The sequence below is a fragment of the Apostichopus japonicus genome, chromosome 4, assembly GCF_037975245.1.
Source record: "Apostichopus japonicus isolate 1M-3 chromosome 4, ASM3797524v1, whole genome shotgun sequence".
NCBI classification, from domain to species: domain Eukaryota; kingdom Metazoa; phylum Echinodermata; class Holothuroidea; order Aspidochirotida; family Stichopodidae; genus Apostichopus; species Apostichopus japonicus.
The window spans coordinates 11,024,134-11,043,436 of record NC_092564.1 but is presented as its reverse complement, the minus strand read 5'-3'; the positions used below and the strand labels follow the sequence as shown (position 1 = coordinate 11,043,436).

At 34.1% G+C, this 19,303-nt stretch overlaps 1 protein-coding gene across 8 annotated transcripts in view; it reads right to left on the bottom strand.

Annotated features, from left to right (window-relative positions):
* LOC139966427 (uncharacterized) overlaps nucleotides 1-19,303 on the bottom strand; it is a 65,577-nt gene that overhangs the window by 12,084 nt on the left and 34,190 nt on the right. For all 8 annotated transcript variants that reach the window (XM_071969401.1, XM_071969404.1, XM_071969406.1 and 5 more), the window contains 14 exons: nucleotides 18,607-18,667; nucleotides 17,916-18,025; nucleotides 17,086-17,193; nucleotides 15,828-15,877; nucleotides 14,790-15,052; nucleotides 14,043-14,090; nucleotides 10,941-11,157; nucleotides 9,980-10,103; nucleotides 9,319-9,395; nucleotides 8,802-8,944; nucleotides 8,010-8,160; nucleotides 7,428-7,717; nucleotides 3,712-3,848; nucleotides 1,030-1,218 (listed from right to left, as the gene is read on the bottom strand). In XM_071969401.1, coding sequence (XP_071825502.1) covers nucleotides 1,030-1,218; nucleotides 3,712-3,848; nucleotides 7,428-7,717; nucleotides 8,010-8,160; nucleotides 8,802-8,944; nucleotides 9,319-9,395; nucleotides 9,980-10,103; nucleotides 10,941-11,157; nucleotides 14,043-14,090; nucleotides 14,790-15,052; nucleotides 15,828-15,877; nucleotides 17,086-17,193; nucleotides 17,916-18,025; nucleotides 18,607-18,667 — 1,968 coding nt within the window. The remainder of the gene's footprint in view (nucleotides 1-1,029; nucleotides 1,219-3,711; nucleotides 3,849-7,427; nucleotides 7,718-8,009; nucleotides 8,161-8,801; nucleotides 8,945-9,318; nucleotides 9,396-9,979; nucleotides 10,104-10,940; nucleotides 11,158-14,042; nucleotides 14,091-14,789; nucleotides 15,053-15,827; nucleotides 15,878-17,085; nucleotides 17,194-17,915; nucleotides 18,026-18,606; nucleotides 18,668-19,303) is intronic.

Sequence of the window (19,303 nt, the reverse complement as noted above, 5' to 3'; positions counted from 1 at the left end):
CACGCTACTACTAGAAGCTCTTTGTTACAAATTATCAAAGGAGGAGTGTTCTGCTAAAATGAGTTCTCCATATTTTTTTGTTTTTTGAGGAGGTTCAGAAAGAAACAACAAAGTTACAGGTAAGATATGACAGATAATAAAGGGGAAAATGTTATATTTTGTGGACAGCCTTTCGTGAGGTATCAATATCCTTGACCAGATTGACGGAAGAAAGATTTGAGGAAATGTTTTTGTCAACATATTACAATCTGTGTTTCTTTTATTCAAATGTAGAAATGTGACTGTATGGAGAGATTTTCAGATGCTCACAGGTTATCTGGTTTCTTTTATCCTATCACCATTACACTGTGTAGAATATGTGAGAACTTTATGTGAACATCGTTTAATATTACTCATAAACACAAAACATTTGAACATATTTAACTTTCTTGAGTCACAACACAAGTTTGACTTGACATTTGTAAATGTATTGATTTCTACACAACAATGTTCAACATGCTGTGATACTTTGCAGAATATGAGACAAAGTTGTCTGACCATTGTACAGTATTGTTGATATAGACAAAACGATTTAATGGTTTGGACTTGGACTTGAATCACAAATAAGGTTGAATTAAAAAGTTAGTATTGCATGATTATGTCTTTAACGCAACAAAGCCAGTCTGTTAAAATTTCCATAATATGAGACAAGTTTTATGTAAAACTTGTGTAAAGTATTATTGAAAAGCACAAATTATGTGATCCACTGTAGTTTTTTTTTGTGCTTTGATTAGTCACTAAAAATAAGATTGACATAAAATCAATTTATATTATTTTTCTTAAGAATTTGATTGACTTCAACACAAAAATAGTTCCAAGTTAAATATAGGACTATTAAGAATCTTATGGTAATTTTGGAAAGTTTGCAATCATTTTTGTTAAATTAATACTAAAATTCCTACTAAAAACAAATCTTAATTTCCAATTTAATGAAAAAAGAAACAATTAAACAGGATTTACTGTTCTAAATGTAATCTACAAGTCACTTACCGTGGCCTTGCTCATTGTCACCATTCATTTTCACCAGTTGATCAGGATCGTTCTCCTCTGTGGGTACTTTAATCGGAGGGAGGGGTTGAGATGTGTTGAGAGAGCTCTCACTTTTTGCTCTCACATGAAGTTTAGGTGATGAGGACCTCGAAAGAGGTGACCCAGCTCCAATCCTAGAGTTATCTGTTCCTGAAATATAAAATAAATGAGAAAGTTATCGAGTGTAACCTCTTTCTCTCTCTGTCAGCCAATCACACTCAAGTTTGATGACCAACTGTTAAGTTTACGGTAGTTGAATTTTAGTGGCATCTTCTTGAAGGCTGTTAATGTAAAGACTGAATTATATTGCAGTGCAACATTGTATAAATGTTTTCCATAATAAATGTTATTTGTTAATAGTCAAAGAGGTCATTTGGAATGCACAAATATCATCCATAATCATATAAAGACATAAATGAAAATGATATTTCAAAGTACTTTTTCATCAAACTAACAGATTCTAACTGTACAAAGATGTATTTGTAAACTGTACAAGTTTACACCAAGGAAGAGTTTTCTGATGGAAAATTTCTGTTAAAATTGACTCAATAAAATATTAGTGCCTCCCAGGGCTAAATTATTAAAATATATATTCATAGGGGATTGTGCCATATGTCAATATTCTTTTCTGTTCGTTTTCTGGGTGATTGAGCTTAACCACAGTGCTTCAAGTGAGTGGTTAAAATAAGTCTTTAAATCCAGGGCAATGCAATATATATTAAACTTTTTATGTCCAGCAGTGGTCACGTTTAAAATATTAAAGTATATATTGAGGAAATTTAAATTTCTCATCAATTCAGGAGCTGCCAGCGGTATTTTTCATTGCAGTTGAGAGGATTGTGTCAATTTTGATACCATGATCTTTTCTTGTCAAAATAAATAATTCACGATTTGACAAAAGTCGACGGGAGGGGACGATTGTCAAGATCAACAAGTGTTACATCTTTACTATAGAGATGATCCATGCACCGATAAATGGATGTGGAGCTCAACTATGTTTGCAACAGCTAAATAACGCATGCTCATATCATGATATTATAAGTAAACAACAAAATAAGTAAACAAGTTCATAATACTATTAATCAAGAGAAAAGTTCCATGAGTTTGCTATCTAGTACTTCAATAAAGAAGAGAAAAAAAAGTTGTTAATAATCTTGCTTATCTACTGCCCAAAAAAAAAGGCCAGTGTGTAGATAAATTTAAAAGTTAAAAGGCCTTGAAAGAAAGTTTTGATTGTAGCAAGATCTTCTTGAAATTCAGGCAAACTTTGATTGCATTTGAAGGAGATCCTGGGAGGATCCAACAAACATCAGGAACTCTAACATATGGAAAGTACTATACTATACTATACTTATGTGTTTAGTACTATACTATACTATACTTATGTATAGTACTATACTATACTATATTATACTACACTATTATTAACAAGAAATTAGTTTCCATCAGTTTCCAAAGACACAGCATGGAATAAAGGAAGCTGATAAATATCCGGGATTTAATAAAAAATTATAATGCTTCGTAAGTAATGGATATTAATGGATGTTTAATTAACAGAATTATGTACTAAGTGACAAGAATAAAACAACATAAATGAAATATGACAATTAAGGATAAAACAAAAAAAGCAAAACAAATGTTGTGTCACCACTGATTGGCATTGGTTACTACACTTCATATATTTCACATCAATAGTACAATGTTTTGGCTTAGGTATGCAGAAAAAAATACAGGGAATAACAGCTGCAACTTGTGTTGGGTCTTAGTCACTAGTCACCAAGTCCGTGAGTTTCATAGCTGTTACATCCAGATCACCAAATTTAAAAGTAAGGAATCACACAAGCTAATAATTTATGTCAAGCTGTTTATGATTGCAATACTGGGTGTAACAGGGAAAAATTTTTTGTTCAAATTTTGTGTAGCAGTTTTACAGGCTCTACAAATGTCGTCTCTGTGTAAAGAATTGCTATACAGGACTTATATATAAATAGCAAATGGTGCATTTTGCATGACAACATTTTGTGGTGCAATGATGGATAAATTATTCCCTGGTGCAAGACCTATACTATTTGAATAGAAATCTCTAATTTCATCAGAACTTACTGGTCTCATTACTGGTGTAATTACTGGTGAGGAATTTAGACATCAGAATTAAAGGCCTGACATGATCACAAACTTTCCAAATGTTCATAAGTATAGTCCATTTCATTTTGATAAAAAATGCCATCCCAATTATATAACAACCGGTAAATTCTCTATGATACTAATATAGGTCAACCCGATGGTTAGTTTTGTTTGTATAACAGCAAATTTTGTCTGCTTTCAGCAACTCATTCTAAATCGAAGTGTTAATCATTCTCAGAAATGCTTTGAGCACAATACTAACAATGTGTAAACTCCTACACTGTTATTTCATTGGGGTTCATACAATTCACTGTCACCATTTTTAACAGGTTCATTTTTCATCAAGTTACAATTCTTAAGCAACATTTGCAAAATTTTGCTGAAAATATTTTAACAATTTTCAGAAAACATTGATAGGGACTTGACTTGTGATTAAAGAATACAGGTATGTTGACCAGTGAATATCAAATAAAGAATTAAAGAAAGTAAAAGAAGTGATTAATTATGTTAAATCTTTACCTGAAGAATTTGGTCTGGCATGTTTGAGGTTTGAGATAGGGTACGCAGAAGGTCTGGCTATGGTCATATATGACCTCACACTGGCATTGGCTGCATTGACTAATCTATCATCTGAAAGAAATGGTTTGGTTGGAGAGCTGAAATAGAATCAGTAAGAGAAATGAATGAGAAATCTGGTGAAAGAATGAAAAACTTAAATATACAGACACTAGTAACCATTTCGTGGGATTAAATTCATCAGAATTAACCTAAGTCCACTCCAAATTACGGCAGTGAATGTTTCGAATTTATAAGGCAAATTTCTTGCTATCCTTCAACTTAAATTTGCTCACCATGCAGGGAGCTATTGTATATGATATCTCAAAATATTAACTTTAATGATGTAATAGTGACCCCACTATGTGCTGAATATTGGAAATATTGATGGTAAGGCTAGTACATGTATTCTAACTTGAATAATTAAATAAACTGAATAAAAAAAAAAGAGAAAAAGTTCTCCACCTTCTTTGCAAAAACAAGTTTAAAAATTAAGTAAACAAGGGAAATTAAATGTATATACATAAATTGTTTATATTCTTTTGTAACACCTTGTTATTAACAACTCGCCTATATAAGAAAAGGAAGTCTCAGTGAGCACAAAGTTAACATTTATGGCACGTTTGTAGTAAACATATGTCAAAATAAACTGATTTACCAGTAAAAAACAGTGAGCCCTGTAAAAATGAACAATCAAAAACAAAAGGAAGATTCCTTGACCATGCACTTTACAATTATTAGTGAGATTAAATATTAATAAACATTTTTTGAATCCTTCTCCACCCAATAAGAACAGGTAAATGGCTACAAAAGAGTGGTTAAGGTGATGAAATAATAACAACGACCATTAATATGTCTATCGTTACCATATAACTGAACAGCTTTTGCTACCAGTGTTTAAGGATTACTAGAAATATTTCTTTTTATAATCAATCTTTGTTGACATATATACTACAAAAAGGTTCATTTTATCACTGTACAATACTTGTTTTGTTACATTTGGTTGATTAAGTTGTGAGATATTCAAAGAGCAGTCCCAAATCTTTTAGAATGTCCAGAAAATTTTTTTTGTTTCACTGAACTCTCGTTACTTCGAAAATTGAATTACTCAAAAGTTATGACTTATTTATAGGAACATAATCATTAGAGAAAAATGCCAGGCACATTTTGAGAAAGATCTGTCTAGATTCTTTTTAAACTGTTAACTGAGACCGCAAACTTGACCACAAAGTTTTCCATTATCCAGGCCGGATAATCCAACTTGACCATGTGTCACGTGAATCGGATAACTTTGCCGTATCATGACACTAGTATTATGCTCTTTCTAATGGAATTAGATGTCTTTTTTTTTCCATAGGTCAAAAGCAATGCAACACTTTCAAGTACACAGTTATCTCCACTCTACAGAATTGGTCTGTGTTAAGCTCATTTTTTGGGAAATGGACTTTGTTCAACTTTAGTGATGTACACTAGTTTCAAATGGCTAAAAGCTAGCTAATTGCCTTTTGTAACATGGTCATTAGGCTCCCACTCAAACCGAGATCATAAAAAGTTATAATTAAATCCCACGTAATAATATTTCATTACAACCGCCTGTGTGATCACCATGACGATACGCAGCGTAACGTTGTAACTGTCACTTTTATTTACATTCTTCCTAATATTCTATCAAAGAATGAACATCTTGATCGTCTGTTGTTATTTAGCACAGGGGACAAAGAGAAGTAGCGTATAGTCTTTGAAGAAATATTTATGGCTGCGAGTGGCTCAGAGCTTGGAAGATTGTCTTTTGATGGAGTTATGGTATTCGAGGTAGTTTACAGCTTTTGGCTACAGTTTCACATCTCGGATGGCAATACGAGTAGATTGAATTACATGTAGCATTTATGTCTTTAATAACCTCACGACTAAATAAACCAGCATATCTCCTGTTTGATGGTACATTGATTTACGAATAAAATACAAAACTAATAAAGCTATCCCAAACAGTATAACATTAAAATCTGGTGAAAGAGACTAAAACCTGAAATATAGAATATCCTTTATAAAGAAATATATTTCACTTTTATTGTTCCCTTGCACTAGCTACTCAGTCGTATCACTGCTGAAGCACTGTTTCCCAATGTTTTTATAATGATGGTTTTTATATATATACAATTCTGACAAGATTGTATCCAGATGTTGAAACTACATGTTTCACAAGTCAATAAAAAACTTTTGTGTATTGGAAGAGCAAATTTTTACAATTGAGAAGCTGCAATCCATGGTGGGTTACTTTTGGGGTAACTTTGTTGTAGGGTGATTAAAGAGATGGTGGGAGGTTGAGGTGACAGATATATACAAGTGTTAGGTAGTGTTGTTACTGCTGATCACACTGTCATTATCTACAGTGTGGCTAATAGCACCATTATCATCTTTATGGCTTAACAACACTATCATCAGTAATTCTTGGCAAACCCTATACAGATTATACAAAGATATAGCAGTCCATAATGAATGCTCCAAAATGATAAACTTTTTAATTTGATCATGTTTAGAGTACATCTAAAACGGAACAAATGAAGTAGCAATGAAAAAAAAAAAAATTTCAAGATAACACTAGAAATTTTCCTCAACAAAAGTCACTATATAAAATGTTATGAATTTTTCTTGATAAAAACATTCATTTTTATGACCATCCTTTGAACTTACTGTTACTTTACTTTCCACCAACTTTTTTTTCTATTTCTATTTCTTTGGCTTGGCATCAAATATAATTTTTACTTTGTGAGTCATTGATGTGCTCAAAATATAGAGCTTAAATTTCTGGCACACATTCACTTTCTCACATTGGTGTCAGTTTCCTTGTAGTACTAAGAAGGTTAAACTCTACCGTATATCAAAAGTTCGAATTTTCACATCTCCATTGCATCGTTTTTACACATGAACAGCAGGTGTTTTCACAGCACCTTAAATTACTTTTTCTAAAAATACCTATTAGGTGAGATACTGAAGGTGTTGACCTAACCAGGTTGGTTCCTAGTCACAGAAAGAGTTCTATTGGCTTCTGGTTAGTACATTTGGCAACAGAGTGGTATTAATATGAACATTAATATCATCCAGATAAAGGGTTCAATGTCCCCAGTACAAAACTGCAAAGTACAACAGAATAGTATTAACATGACATTAAAGTATCCCCATTACAGGTTCAATGCCCCAAGTACAAAAATACAAGCATTAGTAATAAGTATTTCATTTCATTTTACAAATATAAATACAAGCACAAGTACAAACCCATTTGGATGACTGCAAGAACAGAAAAACTGTACTCAACTATTATTACGAGTACAAATACCGCTAAGCCTGTATTCTGTTCTAATATGCTGTCTCATAGATGTGATTGAATTTGATGATCATGTGAATTACTTGAATAGCCACACTCATGAAACAAGAAGCTTTCATTCTATTATTTTGTGTTTACTTACATCCCTTTACTTACATATTATAATGCATGACCAGCTAAACATTGAACTATGTTTGGAGATGTTGATGACCTGAAAAACAATACCTGTAAATTAATCTAATCACCCAAAGACAAATAACAAGTAATTAACAATAACACCTCCAGCTCCCTAAAATTCCCTAATTTAAGCTTAAAATTACAGAATTGACCGGTATTTGCTGGCATAAAGTGTTCTTACCTGATTGTGTTATGACCAATCAGCATTCTGTTGATCTCTAATTCTAATATTTTAGGAGTTGTGATCAGTGGGCTACTCAGCTTGTTCAGCATTCTCTCTCCATCCTCGTCCAGCGTCGTCTTAGGAGGGTCAGCCGGGAGTGAGCTGGACATGGACCACATGGCTTGAGGAGGAGTGCCAACCATCTGAATAGCTGATCCGTTGACTGGTACAGGTGAGTCCCGACAGGCTGGAGACTTCAGGGTGTCCCTTATGACAGTAGTAGCATCTCCACCTCCTACTTCACTTTGCTGTAATGAAATCGTTGCACATCCCAAATATTAAAGCTACCAAGGTTAATTGTGTTCATTTGTAAATTTCAACCAACTAGTTACAAAGTCCAACTTGATTGCTTGAGAGTCTTGAAGCCGATAAATACAGATCCACATTTTTATCGGCGAATTGTCCTCGACATATGAGAATTAATATTTCTTCAAACATTTTAGTTTCATTGATCTAATGCATGCAACTTAGCATCTGTTGAAGTAATAAATTATCAAACCTGTCACCATGATCTTATTAACGGCTAGCAGTCATACTTACTCTACTATTAACTCTCCTAATAGTTGACTGAGAAGGGGTCGGTGTGGGTGCAGGGCCATATCTTGCACTACCATCTCTTGTTAGGGGTCGTAAAAATGTCTTTGGTGCCTTGTATGTACTCAGTTTACTTTGGAAGTGAGGAAGATAACCCCTGCAAAAACAAAAACAAGTTGTGTAGAACAATACAGCTTTCATAAGAGTCATACAGAAAATAACAACATAATGCATACATCCTGTGTTATCCGGTCATGTGGTGGAAGGGCAGGCATAATCTTAAAGTGGCATTAAGGGACCATTTTGTTACTCAAGTGTTAGTTTTGCTTGGAAAGACAGAAAAATCAAAATGCTCCTTATCCCACAAGGTGTGATTGTATATTATATAATACACCACATCACACAGCATCACATTGCATTACATTACCATACCTAATTATGGATGCTTCATGTGTTATTGATAATTGAAAGCAAAAAACTATCCCCCCACCCCCCCTACCAATCTTTCCAAAAAGGTTGGTAGTAAACTTATTATAGCCTCTGTCCAAGTGTCCCCTTCGCATATTATTCACATTTCAACCCACTTTGCATTACCATAGTATGAACCTATAACCGAAACATCATTTGCAGCATATCTGATACACTAACCCACATGATACATTAACTGTAACTGAACTATATTATGCAAATTTGTATAAGATTTTAATCTGGTGAGGCTCCGCAAAATGAAACAACCACAAAATTATAAGGAGTTCAGATTCTTGAAATGTTAACACTCTCTGTGAACTCTATCTGTACCTTCCCTTCCACGATAAGATTGGCTTGATGAGAAATATCCCTGATTCTTCCTCTATTTTTGTAAGCGATTCCATTAGTAAGTGAGCTAACTTCATCCTCTCTTCTGCCAGGAGATCCATCTGTTCACCCCATCTCTCTGCTCTCTGTAAAAAATGAAGATTAAAAAATATTTAAAAAAACAGAATACACCATGAAAACTGTGACATTGGTTGCACAGTTGCTTTGCTTTTGAAATTAACTTCCTTGTTACATTAAACTAAAACAACTCTTACAAGACAGGGACTCAGGAGGACTTGCCCCCGCATGAGGTGAATTGGGCACCAGCATGGGCCCCCGTATTGGGGCCCCGCATGGGCACCCGCATGGAGTGCCCATGGAGGGCACAGGAGATGTAGGTGCCATGAAATTTATTGGACAAAGCATAGTACTATTCTCGTTTTTCATAATATACTGTCAAAGGAAAAGTTTGGAGACTTGAAAAAAAAAAGGCATCTAGTGACAGGATGGAAGAACTTACAATATTCTGAAGAGCTTCCATTTTCTCTAATAAGGAGAAGACTTCATCATCTATGGAGTGACTTCTTTTGACATTTTCTAATGAGAGGGAAATAAAAATAATACAAATCAAACAATCAAAGCCTTTTAAGGAGGATTTTGCTAGGACCGAAAGATCAACTAATCAAACTATTAAAATTAAATATATGAAATTGATCCCCATACATTTAATGAGCCTGAACTTAGTTAAGATACCCAAGAATGACTTGGATATCCAAAGCTACAATTGTCAGGCACAAATACTTTCAGACACTTGTGCGTGGTATCATGAGAATGGTGGTAGTTGGAAAAGACCATATTTTGGTGGAGAACAGTATAACATAGGTTACCAGAACACTCAACATACAGTACGATGGTGTAAGTGTGCACAAAGTGTGAGGATACAAAGTAAATAATTATTCTGAAACATTAAATACAACCATCACATATGAAACATTATTTAAGAATGTCAGTTTCATCTTCATTGCTTGTATTGTAACCAACCAATGGAAAGGATAAAGTAATCTCAATGTCTGCCCAGAAAAACAGTAAAAAACAACTGCTAGATTATCCTCATTGCACCAATACAGTTGTAATGCTAGAACCCTCAAGTTTATGAATGGAATAAAGAATGTCCAAGTTACCTTCTATTTCTTTCATGTGAACATGATGTGAATATTTCTGGACCAGGTTTAGCAGCCTCTTAGCTGGTACAGCATTGTACTGTTCCATTGATCTAACAGCCTCATTGTACTGGTCAGGAGATATCTGGAAACAGAAGAAACAAAGAAATAGGTCTTAGATATTAATACTTAGATATCCTTAGATAATCTTAGATATCCATCTCAGCATCATTAGGATATCATAACTGTATATTTAATCCTTACGTTTATACTGTATTTATATATATTTGTACATTTTTCTTTTCTTTTCTCCCAGTGAGTCTCCTACCTTGTTAAGTCTTTTTAAGACTTTATAGGAGACTTCCTTTCCCATTGTACACAATTGGCGATAAACAAATAAATGAATTAATACACACTGCAATGTGTGTAAAACTAACTCTCAGTACATTTATATACCTGATATTTAAAATATATCTTGTTTGAATCAATACATTTGATATTTCAATGTATTTCAACTGCCATTAACTGGAACCTAATAGTGATCTAATTGGTTAATAAAGACTGCAAAATAAATAGATGAGCTGATTCCAAAGGTTTAGCTAAATTCTTGCTTGTTTCTTTATGATAGCATATAAACCATAAACCATAGCTAGATGCTAGAACGTGCTTCAGGGGTACTAGCTTAGTTAGATGGCTCTGTCTTCTGTCTTGTAGGTTGCTTTCATTAGCCAGATATAAATACAATATTACTTCTAAAGAGTGTATTTTAAGCCCTGCTTTAAGTCCTCAAGGACTTATTAGCCAGCTATAAGCACGTTCCTTCTGGCTCCAAGAAAGTGCTTCAGATTTGATAGTTACTGTAGCTCTGCTCTCCGTACCCTAGGGTTTGTCACTGACAGACATTTAGCTATTTCATATCAAAACACCAGCACAGCGTTTGTGACGTACAGCCTTTTTAACAAAAACATCAACCAGCTCTTACTTTTTGGGAGTTAATTCCTCTTTTCAAAGCTTTCTGATTCCTCTCGGTGTCCATTCTAGAGAAGATGACCGTTGCGTCCGTTTCCCCTTCTAGACGGGAAGATGCACGAGTTACAGAGGAGAGAGGCTTCACAGAGGGCGATGTTCCTAAACCTGCCAGCTCGTCTTGCAGTTCATGTATTGTACCTTCTAGCTCAAGCACATTGAGAGCATTGTCTCTGAAAAGAAAACAGATCAAGATTGGAAAAAAAAAGAAATTTTCGGCAAATGGTCCCTGCAATTTTTATTTAAAGACATGTATAAGTTGAGAAGATATAACAAATTGAGTGACATATTCTGGAAATGATCACAGTTAACTGAGATTATTTTGAAACCTTTTCTGTTGGTGTAAATATGTGTCATATAAAATTCAGTTATCAATAAAACATGATATCAACCAGAATCATATACACCCTTTCTTACTCTTAAGCTGCCAACTGAATTATCAGTGTTTCTCTCTTACCCTGTGACAAAAGGTCATGCGATAACTTACTTCGGAAGTTTGAAAAGATCTTTGCTTACAAAAATTAAATATTTGCCTCTTAAAGTAATTACTTTGCTGACTATTCACATTGTACAGGCAGGTCTCTTTATTTGGAAGGAACTGCAGTCAACTGATTACAGTCTACAACATTTTACAATTTATTCTAATAACAATAACAAGAGTTTATTGAATGTGACAGTGCTCATAGCTTTGAGTTTGCAAGGAATAACTTCAATTTTGTTTTTAATTTTAAAGTTAAATATAAGTTTATTTTTACCTGCTTTGTTTTGGCAAAATTCTATGCAAACTGGTCAAGCTGCTACACAACTGCAAGAATTCATAGCAGTTTTGGTAAACAAAAACACTAACATTTTCAATGTTTTTTTATGATAAACATTCCTGATTCCAAAAATTAAACTGCAAAAATTTAAACACTTAATGATCTCCAGTTACGTCCAAGTTACGGGGACGAACTTTAATCTAGCTTCCTTTTTCTTTCTTGCTAAGGTTTTCATTGTAGTCTGATCTCAGTACACATATTTTTGGGGTATTTTTTAATGAAGAGATTCTTTATGGAGAAGTTAAAACGTATTTTGTGTTCAGTCTAAATGTCAGAAATAGTCAAGATGTGAATTTCTTAATACTATTATAAAGCTTAATGAAGATCTTATCTGAACGAATAAAATCCATCCAGACAGCACCCCTTAAATATTTTTCAAATTACCAGAACCTATTATATCAGAATGTAGTACATTTAATGAAGAGATTCTTTATGGAGAAGTTAAAACGTATTTTGTGTTCAGTCTAAATGTCAGAAATAGTCAAGATGTGAATTTCTTAATACTATTATAAAGCTTAATGAAGATCTTATCTGAACGAATAAAATCCATCCAGACAGCACCCCTTAAATATTATTCAAATTACCAGAACCTATTATATCAGAATGTAGTACATTTAATGAAGAGATTCTTTATGGAGAAGTTAAAACGTATTTTGTGTTCAGTCTAAATGTCAGAAATAGTCAAGATGTGAATTTCTTAATACTCTTATAAAGTTTAATGAAGATCTTATCTGACCGAATAAAATCCATCCAGACAGCACCCCTTAAATATTATTCAAATTACCAGAACCTATTATATCAGAATGTAGTACATTTATTGAAGAGATTCTTTATGGAGAAGTTAAAACGTATTTTGTGTTCAGTCTAAATGTCAGAAATAGTCAAGATGTGGATTTCTTAATACTCTTATAAAGCTTAATGAAGATCTTATCTGAACGAATCAAATCCATCCGTACAGCACCCCTTAAATATTATTCAAATTACCAGAACCTATTATATCAGAATGTGGTACATTTTGTGATATAAAATCAGTTTTATGATGTTAAGTAAACTTGAAATTGACCTGTCAGGAGGCACAGTTGTGTAACTATGCAATATTACTTACCCTTATCTTGATTACCAAATTTACAAACAATATAATTTTATGCATTATGTAACAACAAAAAAACATCAAACTTTGATATTAGTTACAGACATTTGAATAGTAAAAACTAGCATTTTGTGATTCTTTCTCATTTGTCCTGTTTACAGATGCATTTAAAGTCACATGTGGCCTCAGATAAAAGTACGCCACTGGGGCTCCCTGTTTACACTTTTCCTTATGTACATTATGCAAAAGAGAATGCTCAGTTCTTAAGCAAATGTTTTCCCAGGCCCCATCCCTGTTTTCCTAGGGCCCCTAACCAATGCTTATTTGGTTTTAGGTTCACTGGCCTAAACAGTGTGAAAGTGTCACAACAGATGATGGCCTTCACAAATACAGTATTACTCAACCATCTTCTAGTCTAAAACTCAAGCATGTCAAGTGTATTAGAAGATACACTTACAACAACATCGTTGGATGCACCCTTACAGATTTATTATAAATTAATAATAGAACAAAGAGGGCAATGCATGGTATTGCATATCTCATTACAAACACCCTTCTAGAACAATTTTAGAATACGTAATTATGAAATGTTTAAATTTGAAACCTTTCATTTATGAAATCTGCACTGAACAAAACAGCACTTGTTTCTTTCAGTATTGACCTTTGACCTCAGTAACCATGCATGTTGATAATACTTAACTCCTGTTTAGTGTGGTATTCAAAAAGGTCATTTTTTGCTTCATTTGACCTACGCTACTTTCTTAAGGACACAAGTCCCTATCATAGGGCAAACTCCTCCCACATTTGAAGGTTATCCGTCAAGTGCTTAGATAGATTCCTACATCATATGTAAGTATTTAAATATTAAAGCATTCATCAGATTAAGTTCCTAGGAAGACAAGCATTTTAAACGATTTCGTGTTTGGGCTTTGCCATAATTGACTTCAAATAACCTTCAATTGTCTTTCTGTGTAAACACAAATGCAAGCCCCTGACATGGGCAGCAACTTTGGTCAGTAAAGCAATGTATGGTCTGCCAGAAACAGACGTTGCACGGAGGTTGACAGACAGACAGACACATAAACAAACAGACAGATAGATACGTTGCTACGACATATTCCATTTAGCCAACGGAGAGACAAAGACTTACTTCATCTTTTCTTCATATGTTTGCTTTTGTAGATCAAGATCTTCTTTCCTGTTCAGAAAAGGGTAAAGTAACTTTATATAACTCTATAATGAAGGCCTAGAATAGTAATGTTATCACTACTTTAAATTTCATCAACTGTGCACATTATTAGAATAATGCATACTTTCCTCTAGTTGAACATATCAAGTCTCTTAGGAAGTACAGGGAGACTTCCCAGGGATAAAACAAATAGGATATATAGGAACATTCCCTTAAAGGACACAAATAGTTTTCACCTTGATAGTAACATATGACTAGTATAACAGTAAAAATCAGTTCTTATATACTTAAACTTACACAAGTTAATACAACAAAGCAGCTACTGTACACTGTTGAAGCTAGTTGTATGTTACAAGATCAATCTTACATGTACAATTTGAACACAAGTACTTCTTCTCAACCATTTGATTATACACACAACCAGCTACGGTAGCTACCCTTTGAAGGTATGCCAGTAAAAACATTCATGCATTGCTACTTGTGAAATTATTCCGTCACTAATCACACACTTTTTATTCCCTCAAAATACAGTAGAAAAAAGTGTGCACAAGTGTATGTTGCACTATCTACAAACCTAGACAGTATTAAAGCTCTTCAAAGTGAGAGAATTTAAGTTTTGGCAGATAGAACAAACATTTAGAAATAAACCACATGTTTCTTTTTAATTGCACAATATTAAAATAAATAATTGTAATACAGCTGACTCACAGTTTTTCATAATCTTGTTGTAACTTCCGGTAGGCAGGTTCTGTTCCTGATATGACAGTCTCTAATTCTTTCCTCAGGGCGACATCTGGACTGCTCTCCGGAAAGTCGAGAGGCGGTTGGGAAGGAGAAGATTCAGTCGGCACGGCATACTTGGGCGCCTCTGGAGGAGGAGCTAACCCATGAACACCGAGGGAGGGAGCTGTCGTGAGGCGGGATATACCGGTATTCAGACGGGATGTCATCACAGAGGAAACAGTTGCCTCCTGGGATGGATGAAAATGGCAAATAAAACAGAAAAGAATTGAAATGAATATCAGCAAAATGCTTAATCATTAATTGTATATTTTTTATCTTACAGTTTACAGTATATACATAATGATACTTGTATGGAATTTGTCTTGGAAAGACAGCAAGATTGAATAAATCTGTAAATATTTTGCTGGATGATACCTCTTATGCAACATTTTTTCTTGCTAGTTTGCAATGAACCTCGGGAATATTAAACACTCACACAAATCTGTAGCTATGTATCTGCAATACTGAGATTCAATGTAAACTACACACATTATCAATACATCCATGACAGGGAATTACAAAATATAAAATACAGAATACTGAATAATCCATGTTTGTTTGTGCCCTAGGTAATGTTCATTCATTGGCTGATGAGGAAAAGGAGCACATGTCCAATTTTCACTATTTTTTAACCCATATCCTTTTACATTTCAACAACTAAGAATCTATATAAAACAGCAAATGTCAGCATACTTTATACATTTGTATTTCTTGTGTTTTCACATTCTCTGCAAACAGCAAATATCCTACAGCAACAGAAAAGCATTGGAATGCATGCAGATGTTCCATTCTCCTTAACCACCACCCCCCAACCTCAAAAATCCCCACCAAAGACAATTTACATAAAAAAGGCACTATTTTGATATAGCTCAAGCTCTTCATCTTTACAGAATCATGTAATAATTCTTTATTAAGAGAATGTTACTTCTTATACACGCTGAAACTGACTGAATATTAACTTACTGGCTCTTGGTTTAGGTAATCACTAACTACCATTCCAACTTCTTTGAGAACTGAAAATTATAAATAATGAGAGAAAAAAAAAATCAAAAGACAATCTTAACTTTAACCAGAATGCCAAGTTTCTTTCTTTACATTCATCTTTTATTTCCTGTCATATTTTATACGACAGCATTTGAAAGTTATCTTTAAAAGTTTTGATCAATGCTGATTTCAAGGCTTTCACAAAAAATTTTGATCAACAGTTCAAGTAGAGTTCATCCATGTTTACATCTGGTTTTCAAAACTTTGACTTCTGTTGATGCTTTGACCTCCACCAAATACAACATTTATTTTATGGATCTGCATGTCATGTATACATTTCAATCTTTTGAACTGGAATATCCAAAATATCAACTTTTCTCAACTTGTAGTAATTTGAATCGGGAACACTTTGTCATTGTACACACTAAAATACTGATGACATTTTCAAAGAGTCCAATTGATCTCAAAATCTAAACTGAATTTAAAAGTTATTTGATTTTATTGCCATCGACCTATAAAAATTCAATGCTCACATAAGAAGGTAATAAACCATGTGCAAAGTTGTAAAAGCTTGATATGTTCGAGAATCAGGTTCCTCTCAGTGATAATGTATACTAGACATATCAATGTCGAAAAACTATCACAAAAACGACCTGGTTGCAAGCCAAACAAAACTAAAATGGCGGATACAGCAACAAGCCAGGTTGTGAACAAAGATATAAGATGACGTATATTACAGGTAGAAGCCATTCATTAATTTTACAGAGCTCTACTCTAGTTACCTGCCCCCCTCTCCATCCCCATCGCCTAGAAATTCATGATTTTTGCCACTTGCTAAAAACTGCCAGTGGTCAACAAATCCACTGGCTTTTATCAAGTTCTCACTGGCCCTTTTCTGAATTACAGAACACATCAATTACTGTACAGTAGAGTCTTTTTTTGGGGGGGGGGGAGGGAGTGGGGCAGTCCAATTATAATATTTGCTGATTATAAGTAGCAATTGTTGGGCTCAGTTGTGTTAGGTCTAGACATCATGCTGATTCTTTGACTGACTATTGTTAACATACTTTTACCATGTGTCTTCATTATATTATTTATATCTACTGGCATATAAATGCCAGTGCCTTTCCTTCTACAGGCAAATAAACAGCCCAGTAAAATGTAGCCTGAATTTTGAGGCCTGTATATCCCTACATAGGTTTCATATTACTCTTCATGACTACTCTTCATGACTTACATAGCTCCACATTGGCAGTCATGACACTAATTTGCTGTGCAACAGGGTCATCTTTATGAAACTCTACAGCTTTCAATTCGTGTAGTCTATCGCTGGCAATTGTCAAATCTGGGAAAATAATAATAATGTAGAGCAGAAAAATTGCCTGATAAAGAGTTGCTTGGGTTAAAAACATAAATGTTGTATGTAAATTTATACAAATGCATATTAATCGGAGGATCAGACATGAGAATGCGTTTTTATCAAAAAGCAAAAGGGCACGATGACATGTCAATACACATACATTGTATGCAAGCACAGAAATAAAGGAAGGAAACTTGTTTGAAAGATGAATGGCAACCAAACTAAGGAAATATAGGGGTAACATAGGAAGCACAGAAGACATTACAGCAAAAAAGCCATCCTAACATCCAAATAAATTTTGATTACGCTTAACATATAGTTTATGTAGAGAAAGGAGTAAAGAATTTCATGGCCTTGGGGGGGATCTAGGTTTGGGGGTTTCCCTTCCCATTTTTGGAAAGACTTTGAAAAGTATCTGAATGAAAATTCCCTGTAGATTCAGAACAGTTAAAGGAGGCCAGTTGATAATATTGACAATTTGCCTTTCTGTGCTCAAATTGAAGCAGCTAAGATTAGATGGCTGTGGAGAAAGTTTTTCCACTGTGTTTGTGAAAACTGTCTCATAACAACCTTTAAAGGTCAGACATCTTTTAAAACTTTGTAAAACCACCCACAGTAAAAATTAAGGACATATCGTAACCCTATTTTGTACCTAATTTTGTTTTCTTGAAGAGAAATAAAATAATTCCAAATGTTCATATCTTTACCTTTTTCAGAGAACGCCTGGGCCAGACCCTCTTTAAAAACCTTCACATGGTCGTAAGTCTTAAGGTAATCCAAGACGATTGGATGATCGTACACAGATAGGGAAGAATGCCTACGTGGACAAAAAAAACCACAAATCGAATTACAAGTAACTATAAATAAAAAAAAAAAAACTACAGCTAAATTTACATACAAATCCATCTGCCACATTGAAGACATACCACTGTATATCCCAGCAGGAGCAAGATATTCCCAGAGATCATCAAAATTCATTAAAACTAAAATGAAAAGATAGAAACCCTGACAATCAGATGTTACACCCACTCCCATATTTCCAAGAATAAACAGTACAATAACAAAAAGAGGGGGTGGGGAGGACAAACTGGTTCTGACGTTCTTTCTCAATGACCTACAGACCTCTGTCATTTATCCTGCGATGATCGTAAAATGCATCGATATAGAGGCATTCTTAGATGAGACAGTATTTCAGAGTTAAATAAGCTAGATCACTGTAGTTTTGTAACAATAAATTCTTTTTTATAAACTCTTAAGTTTACCTTTGCACCATGCACCAAATGCCAACGATTAAGAAGTTGTATTTTCCAAATCTTCTGGAGTATTGTATATAGCATGAAGTGACCGCCAAAAGAACAGACCATGAAATTGCCTTTGCCCTATTTCATTCATTCTTACCTGGAAGATTGACTCTCTGCCGTCATCAGGAAAGGACTGGTTCCAATTTCTGTTTTGATCACTGTAAACCAAAGGTAAAGATAGCATTACCACCAACAGAATTTATTCATGTTGGAAATCAATGGCAATCCCTTCAATCAAGTTTGGTTTATAACAAGATTCTCAACATCTACCACATTCTCACCCAAAATGTGTCCCTCAAAAGGTTTTGGTAAAAAACATATGTCAAAATTCAAATATTTTTTGAGTAGGAAAATGGCATCTAGGAAAGTGAATACAAAATTCACTATGACGCTATAGAAATTATGTTCTTTTCATCAGTCATATATAAATTTACCCCTGCATGACCTGTTTAACTTTTCCTTTAAAGTTTAAAAGAGCACAGAAATATGTGTCTAGAATGGGATTTGAACCAGTGACTTCAGCTGGTTTAGGCTCATATTCATAATACTTTCACTAGTCAAGCACCTTACAGGATAAGGCAATGGTCAGCATATTTATGCTTTACACCCTAGCTGCACCAGACATATAAAGATCATATGTTCATAATATTTGCTTCACTAGTCTAGCACCCCACAAGATATGACAATGGTCAGTGATCAGCATATTTATGCTTGACACCCTAGCTACAACAGACATATAAAGATCATATGTTAATAATATATGCTTCACTAGTCTAGCACCCCACAAGATATGA